Source organism: Lutra lutra, chromosome 6, assembly GCF_902655055.1.
Source record: "Lutra lutra chromosome 6, mLutLut1.2, whole genome shotgun sequence".
NCBI classification, from domain to species: Eukaryota; Metazoa; Chordata; class Mammalia; order Carnivora; family Mustelidae; genus Lutra; species Lutra lutra.
In genome coordinates, this window is record NC_062283.1 from 59253870 (window position 1) to 59276177 (window position 22308).

At 42.2% G+C, this 22308-nt stretch overlaps 2 protein-coding genes across 6 annotated transcripts in view; one reads left to right on the forward strand and one right to left on the reverse strand.

Annotated features, from left to right (window-relative positions):
* The window catches only part of PLA2G7 (phospholipase A2 group VII), a 43724-nt gene extending 38823 nt beyond the window's left edge, over positions 1-4901 (forward strand). For all 4 annotated transcript variants that reach the window (XM_047735055.1, XM_047735057.1, XM_047735059.1 and 1 more), the window contains 3 exons: positions 1589-1759; positions 4056-4204; positions 4619-4901. In XM_047735055.1, the coding sequence (XP_047591011.1) occupies positions 1589-1759; positions 4056-4204; positions 4619-4749 (451 nt within the window). In that variant the 3' untranslated portion in view covers positions 4750-4901. The remainder of the gene's footprint in view (positions 1-1588; positions 1760-4055; positions 4205-4618) is intronic.
* A 3029-nt stretch (positions 4902-7930) lies between these two features.
* On the reverse strand, positions 7931-21389 carry TDRD6 (tudor domain containing 6). Of its 2 annotated transcripts, none has more exons than XM_047735050.1 (4): positions 15250-21389; positions 13739-13863; positions 11930-12019; positions 7931-8540 (listed from the first exon to the last, which is right to left on the reverse strand). In XM_047735050.1, the coding sequence occupies exons 1-4, from the start codon at positions 21308-21310 to the stop codon at positions 8517-8519; spliced, it is 6300 nt and encodes a 2099-aa protein (XP_047591006.1). In that variant the 5' UTR covers positions 21311-21389; the 3' UTR covers positions 7931-8516. The 2 variants fall into 2 exon arrangements, with proteins under 2 accessions (XP_047591006.1, XP_047591005.1); XM_047735049.1 differs by having other exon boundaries at positions 7931-8602.
* Between the last annotated feature and the right edge of the window lie 919 nt (positions 21390-22308).

Below are 22308 nucleotides of genomic sequence, written 5' to 3' on the forward strand. Positions count from 1 at the left end.
TGTGGAATTTGAGGAACAAGGCAGAGGATCATGGGGGAAGAGAGGAAAGATGAAATGGCATGAAACCAGAGAGGGAGACAGACCATGGGACTCTTTTTTTTTTTTTTTTAATGAACATTCTTCTTTTATTTGGAATTTAAATGGGAATATTTTTGAATCACATCATTAAGAACAGTATTTGATATATATTTTTAGAAAGTGCTTACAAAAATTTTTTTAAATTATTTTTATTAACATATAATGTGTTATTTGCCCCAGAGGTACAGGTCTGTGAATCATCAGGCTTACACATTTCACAGCACTCACCATAGCACATACCCTCCCCAATGTCCATCACCCAACCACCCCATAAGAGTCTCTTAATCTCAGGAAACAAACTGAGGGTTGCTGGAGGGGAGGGAGGTGGAAAGGGACGGGATGGCTGTGTGGTGGATATTGGAGAGAGCATGTGCTATGGTGAGTGCTATGAATTCTGTAAAACTGATGAATCACAGACCTGTACCCCTGAAACAAATAATAAATTAGATGGTAATTTAAAAAAATAAAAAATAAAAATACATAAAATCTTTTTAAAAAAAAAATGGATAGAGGTCTTAAATTATAGTTGTTTGGGTGAGAGTCAGGACCAGGTCCCAGTCTTATAACTTAAAAAAATACCTTCTTTCTTGAACCATGGCATCACAGACTGGATGAACTCATGAAGAGCCAACCATCTAGAAAATGGATAGGACCCTTGGTGAAACTTCATCTCACAAATTTTTAAAATCAGTTTCTATAAGGGAATTCTCTTCTTTTGCCCATTTAGCACATAAAGTGGAGTGTCCAAAAGGTCCAGAAACATAGGATAAACTTACTTTTTTTTTTTAAGATTTTATTTATTTACTTGACAGAGATCACAAGTAGGCAGAGAGGCAGGCAGAGAGAGGGGGGAAGCAGGTTCCCTGCAGAGCAGAGAGCCCTATGCGGGGCTCAATCCCAGGACCCTGGGATCATGACCTGAGCCAAAGGCAAAGGCTTTAACCCACGGAGCCACCCAAGGCACCCCAGGATAAACGTACTTTTAAGACGCAAGTTACATTTTCAAATGATATACCTTGTATGTTTTTCTTCAACCTCCAGACACTTATCCAGGTGAAGTACCTCTACCTATAAAGCAACTGGTCCAACAGTTAATTGTGAAAAAGGCACAGTAAATGGACTGCAGGGTGTCCAGAAGGCCTGGAAACATGGGAGCAATAATGCATATATTGTATGCCTTCAGACACCCCATCGTTTTGGAGAAATTCTTACTGAAAAGTTTATTTTGAAAGCAATGTAACAAAAATGATAAAACATTTTAAAGATACTCTTATCTTTTTAAGGTCACAATTCCTAAATGTCTCCCAAAGAAAATGATTATGTAATTCCAAGTCTGCTACCTTAATAAAGCTCATCATATTCCCTTCCCACACTGAGGTATAATACCAGTGAGATAACCCACAGTAAACCAGGATGGTGTATGCCCATTAATCCTAACGTCATTAGAAATTCCACATGTCCGTCAGCGTGTCACCAGCCTTCTTTTGTCATTGTCCCCTAACTCCTGCAGATGTGGGATTGCCCTGGATGCTTGGATGGCTCCACTGGATGATGAAATATTTTCCAGAATTCCTCAGCCCCTCTTTTTTATCAACTCGGAACGGTTCCAATATCCTGCTAATATTGAAAAAATGGAAAAGTGCTACTCACCTGGCAAAGAAAGAAAAATGATTACAATCAGGTGAGTATTAATAAGTGATTTATTTCATCATCTGAAATAGAAACTTGAAACTTGGATATACACCAAAAGATACCATTTGGTAGGCATGATAGAGTCGTTAAATGCATTGTTTAGACTTTCCATGAGGGAGAATATGAGATAATTTCAGGGTCTAAGTGCATTTATGCTTGTTCTTTTTTAAAATGCAAATGTTTTGAAATGTGTTAATGTAAGTCCTTCCTATACTGATAATTAAAATTTGCATTAGGATACAAGAGCAGGCTTATGCATTTGGGAGCTGGGGTAGGGAGAAGTATTCCATCAACAGGCTAGACTAGGAACTCTTTGGGGAAAAAAGGGAGAGCATCTGTTGAGATCTGCAGTGTGTACCTGTTTCAAAAGAATATGGATTTGTAAATTCCCCCAAAGCTATAATGGGATGCCTTTAAGCATCAGCGATATGCTGGTATAATGGGTGTGAAAAAGAAACCCCAGGAGAGTTTTGAACTCACAACGTGATGTTACAAGGTAGGGTTCATCCCTCTTCTGAAACCTGGCTTATTTCAAAGAAGACAAGAAGAGGGGGTGGGAAAGAAACACAAACCATGTAGGCAGTAAACACTATGGGGTCAGAGAATGGAGGCTTTTCCGCCTGAGGTGTTCAGGACAGGCTGCTTGGAAGACAAGAGAGTAGAATTGGTCTAGAAGGATCAAGAGACTTTAGATAGTGAGGAGGGTCTAGGAAGTTTAGTTAAAGACCTCAGTTTAGCTTCACGTGAGCTAAGGACTTCAGTATGTGGATGGGCAAGTCTATTTAATTTTAAAGCAGAAATAATGCAGAATGCCTAGCCTTCCTCAACTCCACTTCTTTACTAGGCTCTTACTCTACCTTATTTTTTTTTTCTTCCTTTCTCTGCTAGGAACCTGGAAATAATAGCTCATATTTCATAGTTCATGCTTACTTCCAGGTGCACTTTGATTCCTGTAGGCTAGCTCCCCAAACCCCCACCAGCATTGTGGAGCTCGCCCTACCAAGGACATAAAAGACCCTGCAGGCTATTTGCCACCTGGACCCTGCTCTCTGTATCCATTCGAACTTGACCTTGGGGACATCCCTGTTTCTCCCCCCAGGGGTACTACAACCCTACTCTTCGCCCTTCCTCCCATTGTTTTGACCGCTCGCTCCCTCTCTCCCACCATGGTCTCCTCCTGAGGCCATTCCACCACTGTTGGCAGCATCTGGGCTTCTGCTCCTGACCCCGTTTCTAGCTTCTTTGTGCTTCTGACATTCATGTAGTGATTGAAAGCAGGGAAGAAGGAGCGGGAGGCAGATGGCTCTGGTTCAAGTATAGATAACTAGGAGTGGTGGTTGGCTTATAAACCGGAATAAAATAAAGAGGAAGGGGGGCACGGTAGGGGAGGGGGTGCTGGAAAGATGTATTCTTATAATCTCTTAGCTTGAGCTCGGGAAATCTGGGTAGAGATGTCTGGCCACACACTGGGAAAATATAGAATTTGCATATTATACATGAAACCTGTGCAGATAAGACCACCAAGGGGGTTAAAACTGATTTGAGAACAGAATCTTGGGAAATGCCTCTATGTATGTGAAGAGCCAGTGGAGAACAGAGTGGTTAGGGGAAGAAGAGAAGGTACAAACAAGAAAGAGATGGTCAGGGAAACAAAGAAAAAAACACAAACCTGCAAGAAAGTGTCAAATGTCTGAGAGGCTGTAGAAAACGACTGCACCAAGGAAAAGGCCATTCTACTTGATGTTAGGCTGTTGGTGGATTTAAGGAGCAGCATAAATGATACCTATAAGATACTTCCAGCTTAAATAATAAAAGGAAAAGGTTTTTTTTTTTTTCCCCTTAAATCTACTTTATCCCAGGCTTCTGTGCAGTGTGCTTTGACTAGCATCAAATAGATATGAAGTTAGGTGGTGTTGGTAAGCAAATATAATAGGCTTCTGGCTCTGAGTACACAGTCCCTGCAAAACATAATACGTTGCATCAGCTCAAAAAAAAAAAAAGAGAAAGAAAGAAAGAAAGAAAAAGCTGGAATCATTTCTTCTAAAGCCAAGATGCCGCTGAAGACTGGAATCTTTGTTTACCTAAAAGGGAAGATCAATATATACTCTAAGTTCCCTATATGTGCACCCTGTGACCTACAAATACAACTAAAGAGATCGAATCTACAGGTTTTATTTCCTTGGTTTTTCAGTACATAGTCAGCGAGGCCAGTATCCTTCCTGCACCCTAACTACAGAAATAAGTTTATCAAACTATGTGATTTATAACTCTCCTTTCTCTTTCAGGGGTTCAGTCCATCAAAATTTTGCTGATTTCACATTTGCAACTGGCAAAATAATTGGATACATATTCACCTTAAAAGGAGATATAGATTCAAATGTAGCACTTGGTCTTTACAACAAAGCTTCATTAGCATTTTTACAAAAGCACTTAGGTAAGAAACTAAGAGTATTTCATGACATAAACCAGGTGATCCTTAGGACAAAACTCTCTTAATCCAGCCTTAGTCCTATTTTAACTGTCTCCAGTTGGTTTGTAATGTAATAGGGCAGTAAATCAGTTTGCAAACAGAAGCGTGAGAAATTTAATTCTGCTGCTTGCATGCTCTGTATCACAGACAGCAAGTCTACCTGTTAAAGGGAATAGTTCTTCTGGGCGCACTTGGTGGACTTCCATGCTGAGGGTCCTGGCTGATCTGCAGGTGCCTAGCTCCATCACTTACACAGAAGCAGCGGCCAGGGCTGTAATCATGTCATTAGTGAGACTATGCTGCCACCTAGAGGCACTGAGCTGTTTTATGCTCTCAAAAAGTTTACTAGGCTAATATATTACCATTTCTATTTTACAGGACTGCAGAAAGATTTTGATCAGTGGGATTCTTTGATTGAAGGAAAAGATGCTAATCTTATTCCAGGGACCAACATTAACATAACCAGCCACGATGTCAGTCTACAGAACCCTGCAGAAACAGAGCAATAGCATTTAAAGGCACTTTTTTTAAAAGTCTTGTTTAAAAACGGTCTAAAACTGTGTGTGTGTGTGTGTGTGTGTGTGTATGATTTTAATGTATTTTCTCAAATAACTCATATTGTAAAATGTAGACTATACCATAAAAGTGATTGAAGCTTGGACTAGGATTTTTTTTTTCTTGAAATGTAAAGACAGATGTATATTAGAACCATGCCAGTCTAAATTTTGGTTTTAGTAAGATGATGCTCTTTTAGTGTCAAACTTAATGACTTTTACATTACTTTAGTGGACAAGTATATCAAAACGGGCACAGTGCTAATGAAAACGTGTTGCAGTGACATAACACTCCTTAAAAATACAATACGGAAAAAATACAATACAGGTTTTCATGCATCTTTTTTTAAATTGTGAGTAGAATTGAGTTTTAGCAATGTGGTATTCTAGGTAGAATTTGGAAGCACTTCCCTTTGACTTTTGGTCATGGGAAGAAAAATTAGATCAAGCAAATGGTAAAAGCATTGTTTCACCACAAGATTAGGGATACTCAACAATTTCAATATGGTAACTAAACGGGGCCTGGCCAAGGATAAGGATATTGGAGACAAGGCAAAGGCAGCAGATTAAGATGGATGAAAGAGAGTTTATAATTTGTTTGCCTTTACTTAATGGTTTATCTCGGGTGGATTCTACCTACTCAAGGAAGGTGCATAAGACAGGCCAGGGATTCCGGTTACAACACATTATTCACTGGAAGGCTGCGAAGGTAACAAAGGAAACATTCAGAGTACTTTTAACTGGTTGATTTTTTCCAATTACTCCGATGTTCTTTAATTCTGTACGAAGTTGTGGAAGCAGAATAGCCCAACACAGGCATATGTTGCTTTAGTGGGCTTTGCAATTTATTGCATTTCTTACAAACTGAAGGTTCGAGAGTTGAGTGGAGGAAGTAACAGCAGATGGGGTGGAAACAGAGAACTTGAATTCAAATTGGGGCCTGAAGAGGGGACTGAGTTGCTGCAATCTCTTGATAAGACGTGAGTGGCTGAGAATGGCTGCTTATGGATGACCAAAGAAAGTGGTTTCTTGAGGTGGAGTCGGCCCCTGGTGGAGATGCTGTGAAGGTTGTTGGGATGACCACAAAGGATTTACAATAGGAGTTACCCTTCACAGAGAAAGCAGCAGCAGGGCATGAGAGGACTGACTCCAATTTGGAGTGAATAAAATGCTGTCAAAGGGCATGCAAGAGAAACTTCATGGAAGGAGGAGTCCATTGAAGGGGCAAACTTGTCTTTTTTTATTGTTTTGATTTTTATTTTTTTAAAGATTTGGACAGAGAGAGGCAGTAAGAGAGGAAACACAAGCAGGGGGAGCAGGAGAGGGAGAAGCAGGCTTCCTGCTGAGCAGGGAGCCCAATGTGGGCTGGATCCCAGGACGCTTAACCAACTGAGCCACCCAGGTGCCCCCACTGTTGTCGTATTTTTTTAAATTGCCACAGCCACTCCAGCCTTCAGCAACCGTCCCCCTTGATCAGTCAGCAGCCATCAACACAGAAGAGAGACCCTCCACCAGCAAAAAGATATGACTCACTGAAAGTTTAGGTGATGGTTAGGATTTTTGTTTAGCAATTAAGTAGGTATTTTTTTTAATCAAGTATGTATATCGCTTTGTTTAGATAATGCAATTGCACGTTTAATAGACTACACTGCAGTGTAAACATAACTTTCATACGTACTGGGAGACCAACAAAAGTCATTGACTAACTTCATTGTAGTGGTTTGGAACTGAACCCATATATCCCCGAGGTAGGTCTGCACATGGAGGTAAAAAGCTCAAAACTTGCTTATATATCTGGGAGTCAAGGGAAATGGGTTTTGTTTCCCGAGGAATATAAAAGCGTGTGACACTCATGAGTCAAGTATATTTTGGCTTAGTGGTGGTCTGGTTCCTGTGAATTCTCCACACGTGTTCAAGCCTGTGTGAACAGGGATACTCAGTTTCACAGAGAGCCTGGTTAACCACTCCATCCCCACCCCTTTTGCTCCGTTAATAAGTGACCATGTATTTTGATGTGATACTTCAGGCTATCTTAAGTGTTTTACAGAGCAAAAACGCTCATTTTGAGAAATCTGACTTCTATCCTATAGCCATTCTGATTTAAAAAAAATTTTAAGGTGTTAAATAAACTCCTTAGCATGAAACTGAAGGCTTTCTATAATCTGGCCCTAAGGTATCTTCTCAGACCTTTTCTGCCACTAATCTGTAGCTGCATCACCTGTAGGTGTGAACCCAACTTGTCTCCTCTTATCCCAGGGACAAGCAGTAGGCTTTCTACCTCAACTATGTTTACTGCAAAACCCTCACCTCTCTACTTATTGAAACTGTACCCACCTTTCAATGTCCTTAGTTCTCACTGCTCCCCCATGAGGCTTTGGGAGTCTGATTATGTTTCAGATGTGCCTCTTTCCCCTACCTGCACAAAGCAAACCTCCTTACTCATTTTGGAAATGATAACCCTTCCAATTGTCCTGATGTCTCATTAAGTAGCATTTTTAAAAAAATCCTTTATCAGTGGGCCATGCAGATGCTAAAGGAGAATATAACCATGGAGAAGACTTAGTGAGTTAAAATTTAAAAATATAATAATGACCCAGTGCACACACTGGTTTTGCAGAGAAAAGAATACTATTTCCAGTCTTAAAGGCACTTTGAGAAAGGTTTTATCATCCCCATTTGACAGATGAGGAAGATAGAGTCTCAAAGACCTTGTATAACCTGTGCAGGTCACCTATCTCGTTAGCAGCATACAGCTAAGAGTGTCCTACAACTGGATCTGTACCACCACCTATACAAACCCTGTTTTAACAGAGTGGGCTTTGAAGTTGGTTGGGTCTGGGTTTGATCAGGTTTCTGAGACTCTCCAGCTCTTCGACCTAGGTAAGTTAACGTAACTTCTCTAAAAAGCGTTAATTTTCTCACCTGTAAACTATGGATAATATTGGTATGCCCCTTGCAGTTGAAAATTAAATGAGACATGCATTTAAAGCACCAACTGAGGGACTGAGCTGTAAGAGCTAATATTGACGATTACTGCTTTCCCCCATTTCTAGAACTGTGATTCCCTTACTACAGATAATCCACAACCACAGATGTTCCAGAATCGTATTTCCTTTTTAATAAAATGAAACCACCACACCTTTCAGGAGAAACTTTATTCAAATCTTGGGTCATATTAGAATACTTCCAAAATCAAACAGAGTATTAGTCAAATGTTTGACTAGACAGACAAGGTAAAGCTTCAGAAACAAAACAAAACATTGGGAGGAGTTCCTGCTAACAAACCCATCCCCCAAAGTAACATCAGAGGATATACTTGTCATAAACCTATAATTTTCTATTTTGATTTAAACACTATATTCAAAAGAAACAAAAATAGGGTTTGGGGTGGGTTTTTTTTTTTTTTTTTTTTTTGAAATCTGAGTAATGCGTTAGCCAACTGTTTAGCAAAATAAATTCTCCTAACTGATTAAGAATATAACACATTTAAAGGGAGAAGATCCCAGATCCATATACACAGCAACCCCACTATAAGTATACTGCCTAGTCACAATGAGATCGATTTGGTTTTCCATGCATATCAGAGGTTTCAAAAATGGCAGCTTCTTGGAACTACATGCTCTCGATGTGCTCGAATGCTCTGGTGGCCTGGTGAGATGCCACTGGTGGAATAGCAGCTCCTGACCGGCGGACTAGCCACATCTGTGGATCCACTGTTAAATCTAGATCACCTCCAGACCCCTTTTCTGGAAGAAAAGAAAAAGAGAGAGAGAGAGAAAGAGGGAAAAAAAAAAAAAAAACCCAAAACCTTCAAGTTGAAAAAGAAAGAAACAAGATAATTATTTACATAGTGCTCCCACAACAAACTGAATGTCCTCTCAAAATGGTGAGAACTATTCTATGGAGAAATAATCCCATGGAGATTGTCCTTGTTTGTCTTTCTTTTTTTCTTTTAGTATTTTGGTTCTCACACTCTACTATTATCAAAGTTTCTCTAAAAAATTATAAAATCGGCATATTTTATATTTTGCTAGAATGATGTTAGCCAAGCTGATAACCAAATAAGCCCTTTGTTCTCTTTCCTTAGTATGAATGTTTCAAATAATACTAGAGCCTCCCAGAGCTGATTTCTCAGTGTACCTCGATGCTAAGAACCAGTGTGCTGCTTATGAACAAGATCATGCAATAACTAGTAACTTCCAACAAACCGAATCTTATGAGCTAAGCTAAAAACCCAGAAAGAAATTCCAAGACATCTTTTCACATACAAAGATCATTCAAATGTATGAGCTAATACACACTGAGAAAATTCTTAAAAGTCCTTTAAAATATAAATTTATCAAATTCACAATGTAATTTTCAAGATGAATTCAATCAACAAATAAAGTTTTCTTATGACATTTCATGAAATCCTCTTCTTGGTTATTTATCCTCAGAAGCATATTTAATATTTTTAACTAAAGAGCTGTGGTTTTTTTTCTACTACTGACATCTAAGGAAACTGATAGACCATTTTTATTTGAGGATTCAGGATAATGGTATCTTTCAGACTTAGCAAGCAGGTGATAAAAGTTATTGTCTTTTAAAACACAAGTTAGGGGGCACCTGGGTGGCTCAGTGGGTTAAAGCCTCTGCCTTCGGCTCAGGTCATGATCCCAGGGTCTTGGGATTGAGCCCCTCATCGGACTCTCTGCTCAGCAGGGAGCCTGCTTCCCTCTACCCCCACCTGCCTCTCTGCCTACTTGTGATCTCTGTCAAATAAATAAGTAAAATCTTTAAAAAAATAATAATAAATAAAAATAAAAACACAAGTGACTTTCGACTGTAGTATCATCCGATGACACAAAGTAAAAGATCTTTTCCCCCGGTTTGGAATATAGCCCTACAAAAAGAACCTTTGGAGTACTATCAACTTTTTGTTACAGAAACAAAATGATTAAAATCAGAAAGGGGACCATAGATAAATCAGAAAAATGTAAACAATGAAAAACATATCCTTTTAAAAGTATGACAATCTGATTTTACAGTGAAGAATCATCCAAGTACATGTTTTATCTTTCCAGTACTCACTTCTCTGGAACATCCCACACTGGGAAAAGTATCACTTTCTAATTTTTAGCTCCCAAACTCACAACTCTGGTGTTTTTTTCAAAGAGCTACTATTTGAACACATTATCCATGGTGAGCAAGCCACAGACCCTTTATTAAAGACTTAATGAAGAGGGATATTTCTCCTGTATTCCTTTCAACAAATAATAGCACCGTATGTGTATGTGAGGCCTATACAGAAATCAATTCATGAGACATTCTTACAGTGAAATGACATCACTCAGCTGAGAAAAATTTCTTTAAAAAAAAAATGTAATCAGAAAGACTCCCAGATCACAGTGCCTTGACATATCACCAGAAAAGTCATACATAATTTAATACCTCACAATATCTACTTTTTAAGGGAACACAGCTCATTTGTAGAAACATATGTAAGTTTCTTCGAATTTGAGGAAAGAATCATTCCAATCTCATTAATAACCATGTAAGGCCAGAGTTATATCTATATATCTATACTATTTTATGAACGCTTTAAGTTGTCTTAAATGGTTATCTTCTATTTGGCAGGTATAGGGTAGTTTATCCAAACAGAATTTTGTATGTATCTATCTGTGGCCGTGGATGCTTGAAAATTAATGAATGGTAAAGATCAGAATGTAAAAGAAAGTTTTAGTAACTGCTGATGTAACATAAATGAAACAAGTTGTTATTTTCGACAAGTAAACAAAAACATGGAATTAATATAAGAAGGTAGAGATGTCCAGTGATTTTTCATAGTGGAACATTTCAAATGACCTCGATGTGCACCACTAGGAGAAATGATTTAACAAGTGACTGACCATTCATGTCATATCATATTATGCAGCTATGGCCTTCTGGTTGCAGCCAAGGTAGAATGAACCAACTACAGCCTCTCTCTCACTCTCATTACAGCTAAAAATTCTGGAAAGAGGGGGCCTGGGTGACTCAGTCAGTTAAGTGTCTGCCTTCGGCTCAGGTCATGATCTCTATCAAGCCCCTGTGTTGGGCTCCCTGCTCAGCAGGGAGTCTAGCTCTCCTTCTCCCTTTATCCCTCCCCCAAACTCATGCTTGCTCTCTGTAAAATAAATAAATAAAATCTTAAAAAAAAAAAAAAAGGTAGGAATTCCTGGGTGGCTCAGTCAGTTAAGCATCTGCCTTTTGCTCAGGTCATGATCCCAGGGTCCTGAGATTGAGTCCCACATTGGGAATCCCTGCTCATCAGGGAGACTGCTTCTCCCTCTGCTTGTGTTCTTCCCCACCCCCAACAAATGAATAAATAAAATCTTTAAAAAAAAATTTTTTTTTAAAGTAAACTGACACTGGAACCAACAAACTCAGGAGAGACAGAATTGTGGTATGAACCTAACAGTTGATCACATGCTAAAAAAAAATTCAATATTTTCTAGAAGATTTTAAAAGGATCCAAAGTTTTACAACAAAATATTCAAGACACTCTGGGCATAATCCAGAATTACTCAACATACAAAGAACCAGGAAAAGTTCATCATTTTTCAAGCCAATCATTAAATGGCAAGTCCTGAGATGATCAGGTACTGGAACTATTAGACGCCAATTTTAAATGAAGCACTTCAATAAACTCCAAACAGAATAAACTCAAATGCCCAGATATTATAATGGCATGGAAACTACCCACCATATAATTTTAAATGAAGAACATAGAGTATAAAGCTATATGCAGAATTAAATCAACTATGCTCAAAATACACAGATGATATATTTACATTCCATATAAACAGAAAAAGAAATCATGAAAGAAAACAAAATTGATCAACCTCTTTGTCTTGAATGGATCTATTTCATCATTTTTAAAATCCCTTCAAAACCCCAAAGAGTAAAACAGTAATAACTAGTTTGCCCAAAGGGTTACCTGGCATAAAGTTCAGAATCATTGATTTTGTTACTATTGTTTTTCATTGTTGGTATCCCCATATTAGTACTTTTTTTCTCCATTATTCCCAAACACAAGGGCTTTGGAAATAGCTTAAGTCACCTTTCAAAATGAAGGACAATGTTCTCATGAATTAATATTTATATAATTCCATACCTCAAATGGACCCTTATCCAATTTGGGTATGCCATTCCAGACATTCTCAGGGTTCACTATCTCCTCCGTACCAGTTGAAATGTTCATAACCTGCAAGAGAAAGAGAAATTAATAAAAACTGGGAGTTTCCAAAAACTGTGATCTATGGACCACAGCAATCCTTCTTCAAATGAAATACCTCAAAAGGCAATGAAAATAATCTTATTAAACTTCAATATTACGTTTCAACTCTACAGAACTTCCATTCAATTAACATATTGTGTATCTATGCCTAGAGATCAAAGATGGTTAAAAATGAGATCTCAAGAAGTTCAAAATTTTGTGGAGAAACAGACCTACAAGCAGAGCGTTACAATACAATATAGGAAGTACAGACTTCTGCAGCAGGAAGAATAGGAATATAATACAGGTATCAAGCCCAGGTATTTGGGGGGGGGGTGAAAAGATGGAGAGATTTATTTATTTATTTTTAAGATTTTATTTATTTTTTTGTTTGAGAGAGCACCAGAGATGGAATGAACAGGAATGAGGGGCAGAGAGAGAGGGAGAAGCAGACTCCCCTCTGAGTAGAGAGCCCAATGCAGGACTGGATCCCAGGACCCTCAGATCATGACCTGAGCCCAAGGCTGATGATTACCTGCCTTGGGTGCCCCAAGATGGAGAGACTCAGAAAATAATGCTAGTGAATGCTTCACAGAAGAGGCATCGCAAAATGAAACTCTTTCAAAAACAAGTGAAAATTAACCAGTTTGGAAGGAGGATAGAATACAAGTGAACAGAACTGGATTATTAAATAGAGCAAAGAAGCCAAGCGGAATAGTATACGTAAGAGAAATCAAGCAATTTGATGTCCATCTAATATAAGGTAATAAAACACAAACATAAGACTGGAGGGGCACCTGGGTGGCTCAGTGGGTTAAAATCATGCCTTCAGCTCAGGTCATGATCTCAGGGTCCTGGAATCGAGTCCCGCATCGGGCTCTCTGCTCCGCAGGGAGCCTGCTTCCCTTCCTCTCTCTGCCTGCCTCTCTGCATACTTGTGATTTCTGTCTGACAAATAAATAAATAAAAATAAAATCTTAAAAAAAACACATAAGACTGGAGATGAATATGGACACTCAACCCTAGAGGATTCCAGTTTTTCATAAGACCCTTGTTAATGAGCTTGACTTTTCTACCCTAGACCAGTGGTTCTCAAATTTTAATGGCATAAGAATGTACATTCCTGGTCCTACCCCTAGAAATCCTGAATCAGCCAGCCAGGGCAAGGTCTAGGGGTCTCCAATCGAAGAAACACAGCAAGTGATTCTGATACGGTTGGTCTTCAGATCACAGGAGGAGCACTAGGACCTGGAAAGCCCCAGCAACTGTTACACACAGGAATGCCCTACTCAGATTTGCATGTGACAGACTTCACACTGGCAGTACGGAGAATCAGCTGAAGGAAGACTAGAAATAAACCAGATTGAGGGATAATAGAGTAATCTACTTGTAAAACAAGGGACTTGCTTGCCAAGGCAGTGGCATTCCGCATAAAAAAGTTTAAAACTAAGCAACAAGAAGTGGAAAGTGTAGAATTTGGTGACTGATAGGACTTCAGAAGTAAGGGAGGAGAAAGAGCCTAAGACGGTTTCTTTCTAGGATGCTTCTATCTGAACTTTGAAATGACTTTTGGAGGGCACCAAATTATCAGGGGGAATGATCCAGTAAATGTCTATTCAATTGCATTTTCTAGTCTGGCAAATTTCAGTAACATTTCCTTAGCAGTCACCTAGTATATTTGGAGATAAAGACCTCCACTTCACTTACCCTTGTGCCTTCTTCAGTGATTTCCAGAATCTCACATTTAGACCATGTGTTTCTTAGACTTGACCACACAACACATGCAGATCCAACAGTAAATCCTTTCAGAGTGTAGGTTTTCTCCAGTTGAGCTGCCAAATTGAATAAAGCCTCAATGCATACCTCTTAATCCCTTCAAGTTAGATACACTATTAGAGCATTTCCTTAATCTGCACTTACCATATAATCAGCATCATGTATGGTCTGAGTCTGTCTCTCTTCCTGGATTTCACTTTAAATTCTTCCAGTACCCCTTCCCAATAGAATTCCTTACCGCTCTCCAAAAAAACACCCCCACGATGTGATGTGGTGTTTTAAAGGATGTGAATCAGATTCCTGACTTTGAAACTCTCTCTCTCAAAAGTTGGTTATTGTGGCTACATGTGGTGAGGTCAGCAGTTACAACCACCACTTCTTTAGCGAAGCAGCAAGCATATTACAAGTTAGCAGACATTCTTATCATAAAGCTATCACTTCTTGTTATTAAAATGTGGCGATGAGGACTAAAAATCTACGGTGATACTTAAATAAATCACAGTATATCCATGGAGGCATACCATAGAATTAAAATATTTTGAAAGCATATTTAAGGGATTAAAAGGCAGGATTCGACACTATGATAATGTGATTTTGGTTTAGTTTTTAAAACCCTACATAAACGGACACACACAGACACGGTGAAAGAGGACAGCAAGCAAGTGCTCTGCAGCCTTATCAATGGTGGGATTATGGTAATTTCCATTCTCTCTAGACCACTGTTTTCTCTCTTTTATATGATGGTTCAAATTTAACAATATAAAAATGTACTTATGCAAAGTCTGACATTGACCATTTAAAAAACCCTCAAAGTTAGCCGTTTCATGTAACTTTTAAATCTTATTAAGGAGCCAGGAAAATATCAGTAAATGTAATTCATGAAAAAGTTAATGAAAAAAAAATATTCTCCAATATTTACTCATGGCTGTTCTCTTGTCCGGTTAATATAAGCTCCCTAAATCTAGTGTTTGTTTAGGGGTTTCTAAATCAACGGCAAGCTATATGCATAAAGCAAAACAGTTAAATTTGAAAACTGCAAACTTGATCCCTATCAATTCATGCCCACAATAGTGCTTAACAAATGCACCCTGTTTTTTTAAGACCTACAAAAAAACATAAACTCTTGATTTTGGAGCGTACTTGCTTACATTTTAAACATAATTGCTTTTTGGAGACACCGATTTTAGGCAATCTACTTGTAAACACAGTAGTAACAATTCAGCATTTCATCCGGCGGGCTCCTACATGGATTTCACAACTTCATCCCCCCCCATTTAAGACGCCCTTATGAAATCCAGATCTGATTTTCTTTTCAGGTTCTAACCTTCCCCCTATCCCCAAACTAATTTAAAAAAAAAATAAGACCAAAAAAATTATCATTATCTTTAAGATAAATAAATACTTTTGAAAGACACCAAGTTAAATAAAGAGAAATCACCTACCTGAGACATGGTCTTGTAAAGCATTATGGTGCTTCCTTCCCGCTCTGGATTCTTCTTCAGAGAACAAAGTCAATGGTGAAATGGCATCCCTGTTGTGATACTCTGTAAACTCTTCTTTATATATATTGGTTTCAATCTGCGTGTTGGGATGGCAATCCTTTGCGTGTAGGTGCAATGGTGGCCCATGCTGGTCGTGGAAACACTCCACGCAACTTGGCTCTCTTGTGTCTTCCACACATGTGGGTTCCTGGGCCATTTGACCAACTCTTAGCGACAAAGTGTTTATTTTGTCATCCAGACACAGCTGGGCTGTGGGTAATTCAAGTTCTGGCTGTTTCTCAGAGTCACAGCTGAGGGAAAGCTGCATCGTAAATGGCTGCAGGGTGGGTTCTGGGTCACAGCCCTGGGATAGCGGCACTATTGGAGGCACCAGGCCTAGCTCTTCTTTGTCTTCGTCCCCAACGAGAGAATGCTGTAACTCAATGGATTCCAGTTCCAGGAACTCTTTGGATTCATCCTCAGGGGAAAGGGTCACCTCAAGGGAGTTCATTTCTAACATCTCCTTTGTTTCGCTCGCCTGGGGTAGTAACACGTTAAATCCTGCCATGAGGTATTTATCATCAAACTTTGCCTTGTCAACCAGATGGCATTGTATTTTACCTTCCAGTAACTCGGGGCCAATTTTATCTTTGCCTGAGTTTTCAAAAGCTTCAAAAATGTTATCGGTGTCAGGGTCATAGAATTTACTTGGTTTGGTTTCGAGAATTTTCAAGCCTTTTTCAACTTTTTCAGAGAGCTCATCTGTGGATGGTTCCACATATGGGGTTTTCTCTTGTCCAGCTTTACTACTTGGTTTCTTAAGTCTAACCTCAGGACTGAGGGACCCAAGGGCTCCCTTTGTTTCTGGGTCTTTTTTTTCATAGGGCAGATCACTGCTACTAATACCAACCTTAGAATATTTCTTCATTTTCTCATTAATACTCTCACCTTTGCTTTTCAAGTCAACAACTGCCAAAGGGATATTACAAACATCCCTTTTGATTTCTAATATTGTTATCTCCAACACATCTTCTGTTATTATTTCGTAAAAGTAGTCATTTCCCTCTTGAGGGCACACACCTTCTGAAATGTTAAATCCTGAAAGGCAACATGGAAAGGCTTGCATGGGGACCACCAAAAGTTCAGAAGGAATGTTCCAGAGTGCTTTAGGGTCCACACAGTCTTCAATGTTTCCAAAGTCTACAAGTCTGACGGATACAAGATAATCCTCACAAATATTGGTGATAAGTGCCCGATAATAATGCCCATCTTCTCTATATCTCACTATGCAAGGATCTCCAATATGAGGGCATGGGACACAACTTCGCCAATCTGTTACCTGTTCTCCAGCCGTTTGTACTTCTACTTCTAAATACTGAAGTTTCTCAGTATCAGCAAACTGACACCAAAAATACTCAGGTCCATCTATCACGGTGGCATAAGCTCTTATCATCCTCATCGTTGGATTATACCAGTTGAGAAACAGTGAAGTGTCAGTGTCGGTTTTGTTGACAGACTTTGAACAGGCACTTTTAATTATTTGATCAGAAAGTCTTACTTGAGATTTTTCATTGAAAGCATATCTGCTAATCATATCTTCTGCTATGATCCCATGTTCATCTGCAAGAATAACTTCCCATCTGTCTTGAAATTTAACAAATTCACATCTTATTTGAGCCTCATCCGTCCTTTGGGAAAAGTAATGCATCATTTCCTTACATTTTAAAATCTCAGGGACCCAAAGTCCCCTCAAGGAGCAATGAATGCCCAATCCTGGTAACACTGCATTCATAAGGTCAAGCTTTCCTACCTTGTTAGTATGAACCACAGAAACGTTGCCATAATCTATAAATTGTACAGAGAGAAGGTCATTGGGTTGTTGTTCCTTGACCACAGCTCGATACCATAAATTGTCTTCCGGAAAGATGGCACAGATTACATCTCCTCTCTGCAAAGGTGGACCTGAGTAGTATTTGGGCCTTGTTCTAGCATCATTTAATCTCTCTGAAAGAAGAGTGATTTCAGCTTCGTCTTCTGTTAGTTGAACATAAAAGTCTAAAAGGTTATTTATATGAGAAACATACACAGCTGTTTTAAAGCCAGGCATTATAATCTTCTGGGGGAAGTCAGAAAATTTTAGAGGCAAATCTTTGTTATAGGACTCTTCTATGTTTCTCTCTGAAGGAGTAGCTTCTAGTTTTTTCGCTTTCAAAGGTGGCTCAGCAAAACCTTCTTCTTTCTTTTCTGGTGTTACCAGACACACTTGATTATCTTGATTTCCTACGGAATCCTGATACTGAGTGACTAAGTTTGCCTTTGTTGAACTTCGTAAAAGCTTGGTTTCCTTACATGATGAGCTGATCTTAGATTTGTAGGATTCTCCCAAGATCTCCATACTACATAATTTGTTCTCTGTGGATTTACTTACATACTGTATAGGTGACAATTTCATATTTTCCTTCTTTATTTCAAAAGTTTCAGTTGTAGCAAGGAGTGCTACACTTTCTTTTTTTCTGGTCCCACCTTTGTAGCCAAGTAGCCCTGACTTCTCATTAATATTAGCATTAATTTGAATACTGTCATCATAGAGTTCTATAATCAGTCTTCCATCTGGATCTTTTGCTACAACCAAAGCCTGCAATGACTTATCTAAAACAGTCTCCCGAAACCATGCTGTAATTTCTTCTGGTATATGATCGGGAATGTCAGATAATGAACATTTCACAGCTTGCATGGGCAAAAGTAAGACATCATATGCATCAGTTGGTATTGGAAGCAGATCATCGTTTGTTACCATACATATGTTTCCAAAATCCACAAAAAAGACTTTATTTGGTTCTTTTTCTATTATTATCCCTCGATACCAATTTCCATCAGTATACTTGGCAAGACACAAGGTTCCAGGAATCAAGGGAGTTGTTTGCAAATTCAATAAAACTTTACTTAATTGTGTAATATTACAGGACAACTGTTCTAAAATACTCGCATTTCTTCCCAGTTGGCAATAAAATGTCCAAGGGTCGTCAACATGTGTTATATACACGGATTCTTCACTTCCAATTTTCATATCATGTGTCGAATAGTAGTAAGAATGTAGCTGAACAGAGGACTCCAGAGGCTTCTGAAGTTTAACTGGTCTTGCGAGTCTCTTTTCTACCAAAAAATGGCAGGCACTCTGAAAAGGTGTGAGCAAATCCACGACATTAAACAGTTCTTCATCTTGTACTGAAGCCAAAGCAAATATCGTGCATTTCAATTCGAGATTCTCTTCCCAGGCATTGTCTACAAATTCACTAAAAGCCTGTATTGCCTTTTCATCCCAAGCAAAAGGATTTTGACCAGTCGGTTGAATTAAATTGTAAAGACTGCACCGAAAAGCCTGGGCTTTAACCTTGAGAAACTCTTCACTAATTGAGTAAATATTCTTTACAGATACCATTTCTTTGTCTCCGTAATCTACGAACATGACTTTGACATGCTCTGCAGATTGTACCCCACGAATCACAGCTCTGGACCATTTTCCATTTACTGTTCGTTTTGCCAGACAAGCGGGGGTGGTACCCCCATAGGAAGTAGCTGTCGTCTTGCAGTAGTCCTGGATATTACACATCAAAGTTTTAAACCCTTGGGTGTTCCTGGTCAGCTGGCACCAGAAGTACCCAGGGCTTTCAACATAAGACACCTTGACTTCTACCGTGCTTCCAACTTTCAGCTCTCCTTTACAAGAAGAGCCTGGCTTAATTTCCAAGAAATTCTTTATAAGAGAAGAATAAACAGATACTCTCTTCTCTTTTTCTGGCATAACTAGTCCAACTGGAATATCTGTAATGACCGTTGTTTCGGTCAAAATTTCTGAAACAGATGCAGTTTGATTGTCCCTCTTGGCTTTCTCTTCTACTTCTGCCTTTTTGGCAGGAGATATTTTGTTATTCTCACTGGTAAAGTGGCTTGAAACATGCCCTGGAGAGTAGGCATTTCCAGGAATCTTTTCCTTGGTTTCAAATTCCTGATACTTGGCAAAACCAGCTTGAGCAATTACCTTACTAATGTTTTCTTCCCCTGTTCTTGATTCATCAAGAATCTCAATAACATATTGATTATCCTGCTTATCAAGGACATGGATAACTAATTCTTTGTGGAGCACAGTCTTCTTAAAAAAGGAAATGGCCTCCTGGCTCCAACTTTCCCCTAAGGGCCAAATATCTGCTAGCGTACACCTCAGAGCCAGTATGGGCAGCCGCCGAAACTGGGGAAGCAGCATCCTCACGTCATACCAATCCACATTTTCCGAACTGCCACGGTCAACTAGAAACACATCCACACTCTTGTGGTCTAATTGGGTGACTATGGCCCGGTAATAGCCGTTTTCTTTCCATTTGACACAGCAAAGGTCATCGGGTTCCGGTTTCAAAACTACTCCATCTAGCTTACTGGCGGAGGAATAGAAACTGCACATTCTTCTCATCAGCTTGCTGAAAGTGCCTTTATGTTTCCTCAGCCGAATCCAAAACTCGGAAGGAGTTGTAACAAACTCCACCTGGGCGTCGTAGAAGGCGTTGATCTTTAACCTGATCGATCTTAAGGCTGGGAGTGAAATCTCCTCATCCACTTCTTCAGCAGGAGACTGAGACTGAAAAGCTGTTTCTTGCTCTTCCTCCTCCTCCTCCATTCCCTGGCTCTGAAGGAACCCGTCGGCCAAGCAACAGGACTGGACTCCGAACACACAATTCAGATTGATCCCATCTTCTCCATACAGGGTGACATAATAAACGTGCTCAAAGGAACAGTAAAATTCAATCTTTGCGTTCACTGCCTGGCCCAGTATCAGGGCCTTCAGGTCACCGACCTGGGACCGAGACCAGCCTCGCCCACCGTCCCAGAGTCCATACAAAGCGCAAGGGTAGGTCACCACGGGCATTCGGAAATACTCAGGCAGCAAGTAGCGGAGGCTGCTGCAGCTCACTAACTCCTTCCTTCCATAGTCCACGTGGAGCACCTGGGCACAGCGCTGGGGCCGAAAAGTCTCAAGCAAGAGCGCTCTGTACCAATGTCCGTCCAACCCACAGGATGCGCACGGAGAGCCAGGCTTGTCTGGGCTCTCCTCCCTCTCTTCCCAGATGGCACTGGTAGAGTTCTCATCCCCGGTCCCTGTGGAACCCCGGTAGCTCTGGGCCATGCTCTCGGACAGGCGGTGGATCTCCTGCGAGAGGCTCCGGAGCTGGCAGTGGATGCGGTGGGGGTGACATACCTGGGTCACCACCACGGGCTCTGTCACGCCCAGCTGCAGCCGCGGGTAGAAGTAATCCAGGCCAGGCTGCTCCTGCTTCGGAGGGACCCGCGGGAGGACCGGGGCCGCGGAGCCCAGGCCGGCAGTGGCCGCCGTTAGGTAGCGCTTGAGCAGAGAGCGGAAGAGGCTGTCAGGCACCTGCCGCGCCAGCCCGAGCTCCTGCATCTGCTGGAACAGCCCGGGAACCTCCAAAAGGACCACGCGATGGAGCAGCAGCACGTCCAGCACCCGCCCGTGCACCTGCTTGCCCTGCAGGCTGCTGAGGAAGTCCACGGCACTGGACGGCCAGTGCTGGGGCTCGCCGCCGCCCCCGCCGCCGCCGCCCGCCGGCACTAGGCCGGCCAGCACGCAGCCCAGCACCTCCGACGGCAGGTGGAAGAACTCGCTGCGCCCCGGCGCCAGGGAGCCCGCGCCCGCCGTGATGGTGCGGCCCTCGTCGAGCAAGAAGACGCGGCTCTCCTGCGCCTGCTGGCTGACCACGCGGCAGCGGTGCCACAGGAGCCCCACCTGCACCAGGCACAGCTCGCCCGGTGAGGCCGAGACGCCGCCCAGCGCCCACGGGCCGCGCGTGGCCGCCGCTTCCTGAATCTCCCGGCTCAGCCGCTGGTACTCCTCCCGCCGCTGGCCCACCAGCCCCCAGAGCTGCACGGGGATCACCTCAGGGTGCACGTCCACGAACGACACCCGCAGAACCAGCGACGCCCCCGGCGTGGGCAGCCCGGGCGTGGAGCACATCTCGGCGGCGCCTCGGGGCCGTCGACCCCCGAGCGGTCAGGGCGGCGCGTCAGGCCCGCCGGCGCCCCCGCGCCCGCACCCTCGGCTGGACGGCCCCGCAGACCCGGGCTCCGGGCACAGAGCGACCGGGGAAGACGCCCGGCGAGTCGCCCCCTCGGCGACCTGCCCGACGCCGCGGCCCCCGGACTCGCGCCGACTGGTAGGACCGGCGGCGGGACCAACGGCCCACCGTCGCGCCGCGGAGGCATTTGCAGCGCGCGCTCCCGGATTCCGGGCGCGGGAGGGGGTCGGCGGGCCGGCGCGGCGCAGGAAGCTGGACCCCGGGCCGCGGGGGCGGAGGCGGAGGCGAGCCCGGGCGGGAGGGGCTTCGAGGGCAGTTCCGCGGGTCACGCGGGGCAGCGTCGGAACCCAGCCTGCTGCTCAGGGCTCCTTCCGCGGCGGAGGGAAGGCCTGGCCAAGGGCGGGGCTCCGGATGCGCCCCTGAGCCGCTCGCTGTGCGGGCCGCTGGCGTAGGACTGAGCCAGGCCTGGTGCCCCGCGCCGTGCTGGGCTGGGGAGGAACCGGGAGGAAACCTGGAGGCGCCCATGGCACGCGCCTGGGCGTTAGGGCCCGAACCCTGAGGGGCCCCGCGCTCCCATCCGGGCTGAGGCGGAACGGCGCGAATGGTGGCTTGTGCACATTCCGTGTTCTGAGCCCAGCAAGCTGCTCACCCTCGTCCATGAACCCCTTCCCGCACTTGAACTGATAGAGCTGTTGCGAGCGTTACAATAAAGTATGGGTGTACTTGGAGACTGTTCGATCTCCCTTTTCCACAGTTACTGGTCTGAGTTTCCCTGCTGTTTTGTTTGCCTAGTTCTAGCTTCCCAAATTTGTACGCATTTGTTCTTTTCCTCACAGAGCTGGCGCATAACCGGACTTACAAAAGGAGGTCTAGAGGAACGGGAAGAAACCTGACTTGGTACTCTTGGCCGCCATGGCAGAGGATCTGTTGGCTGGAC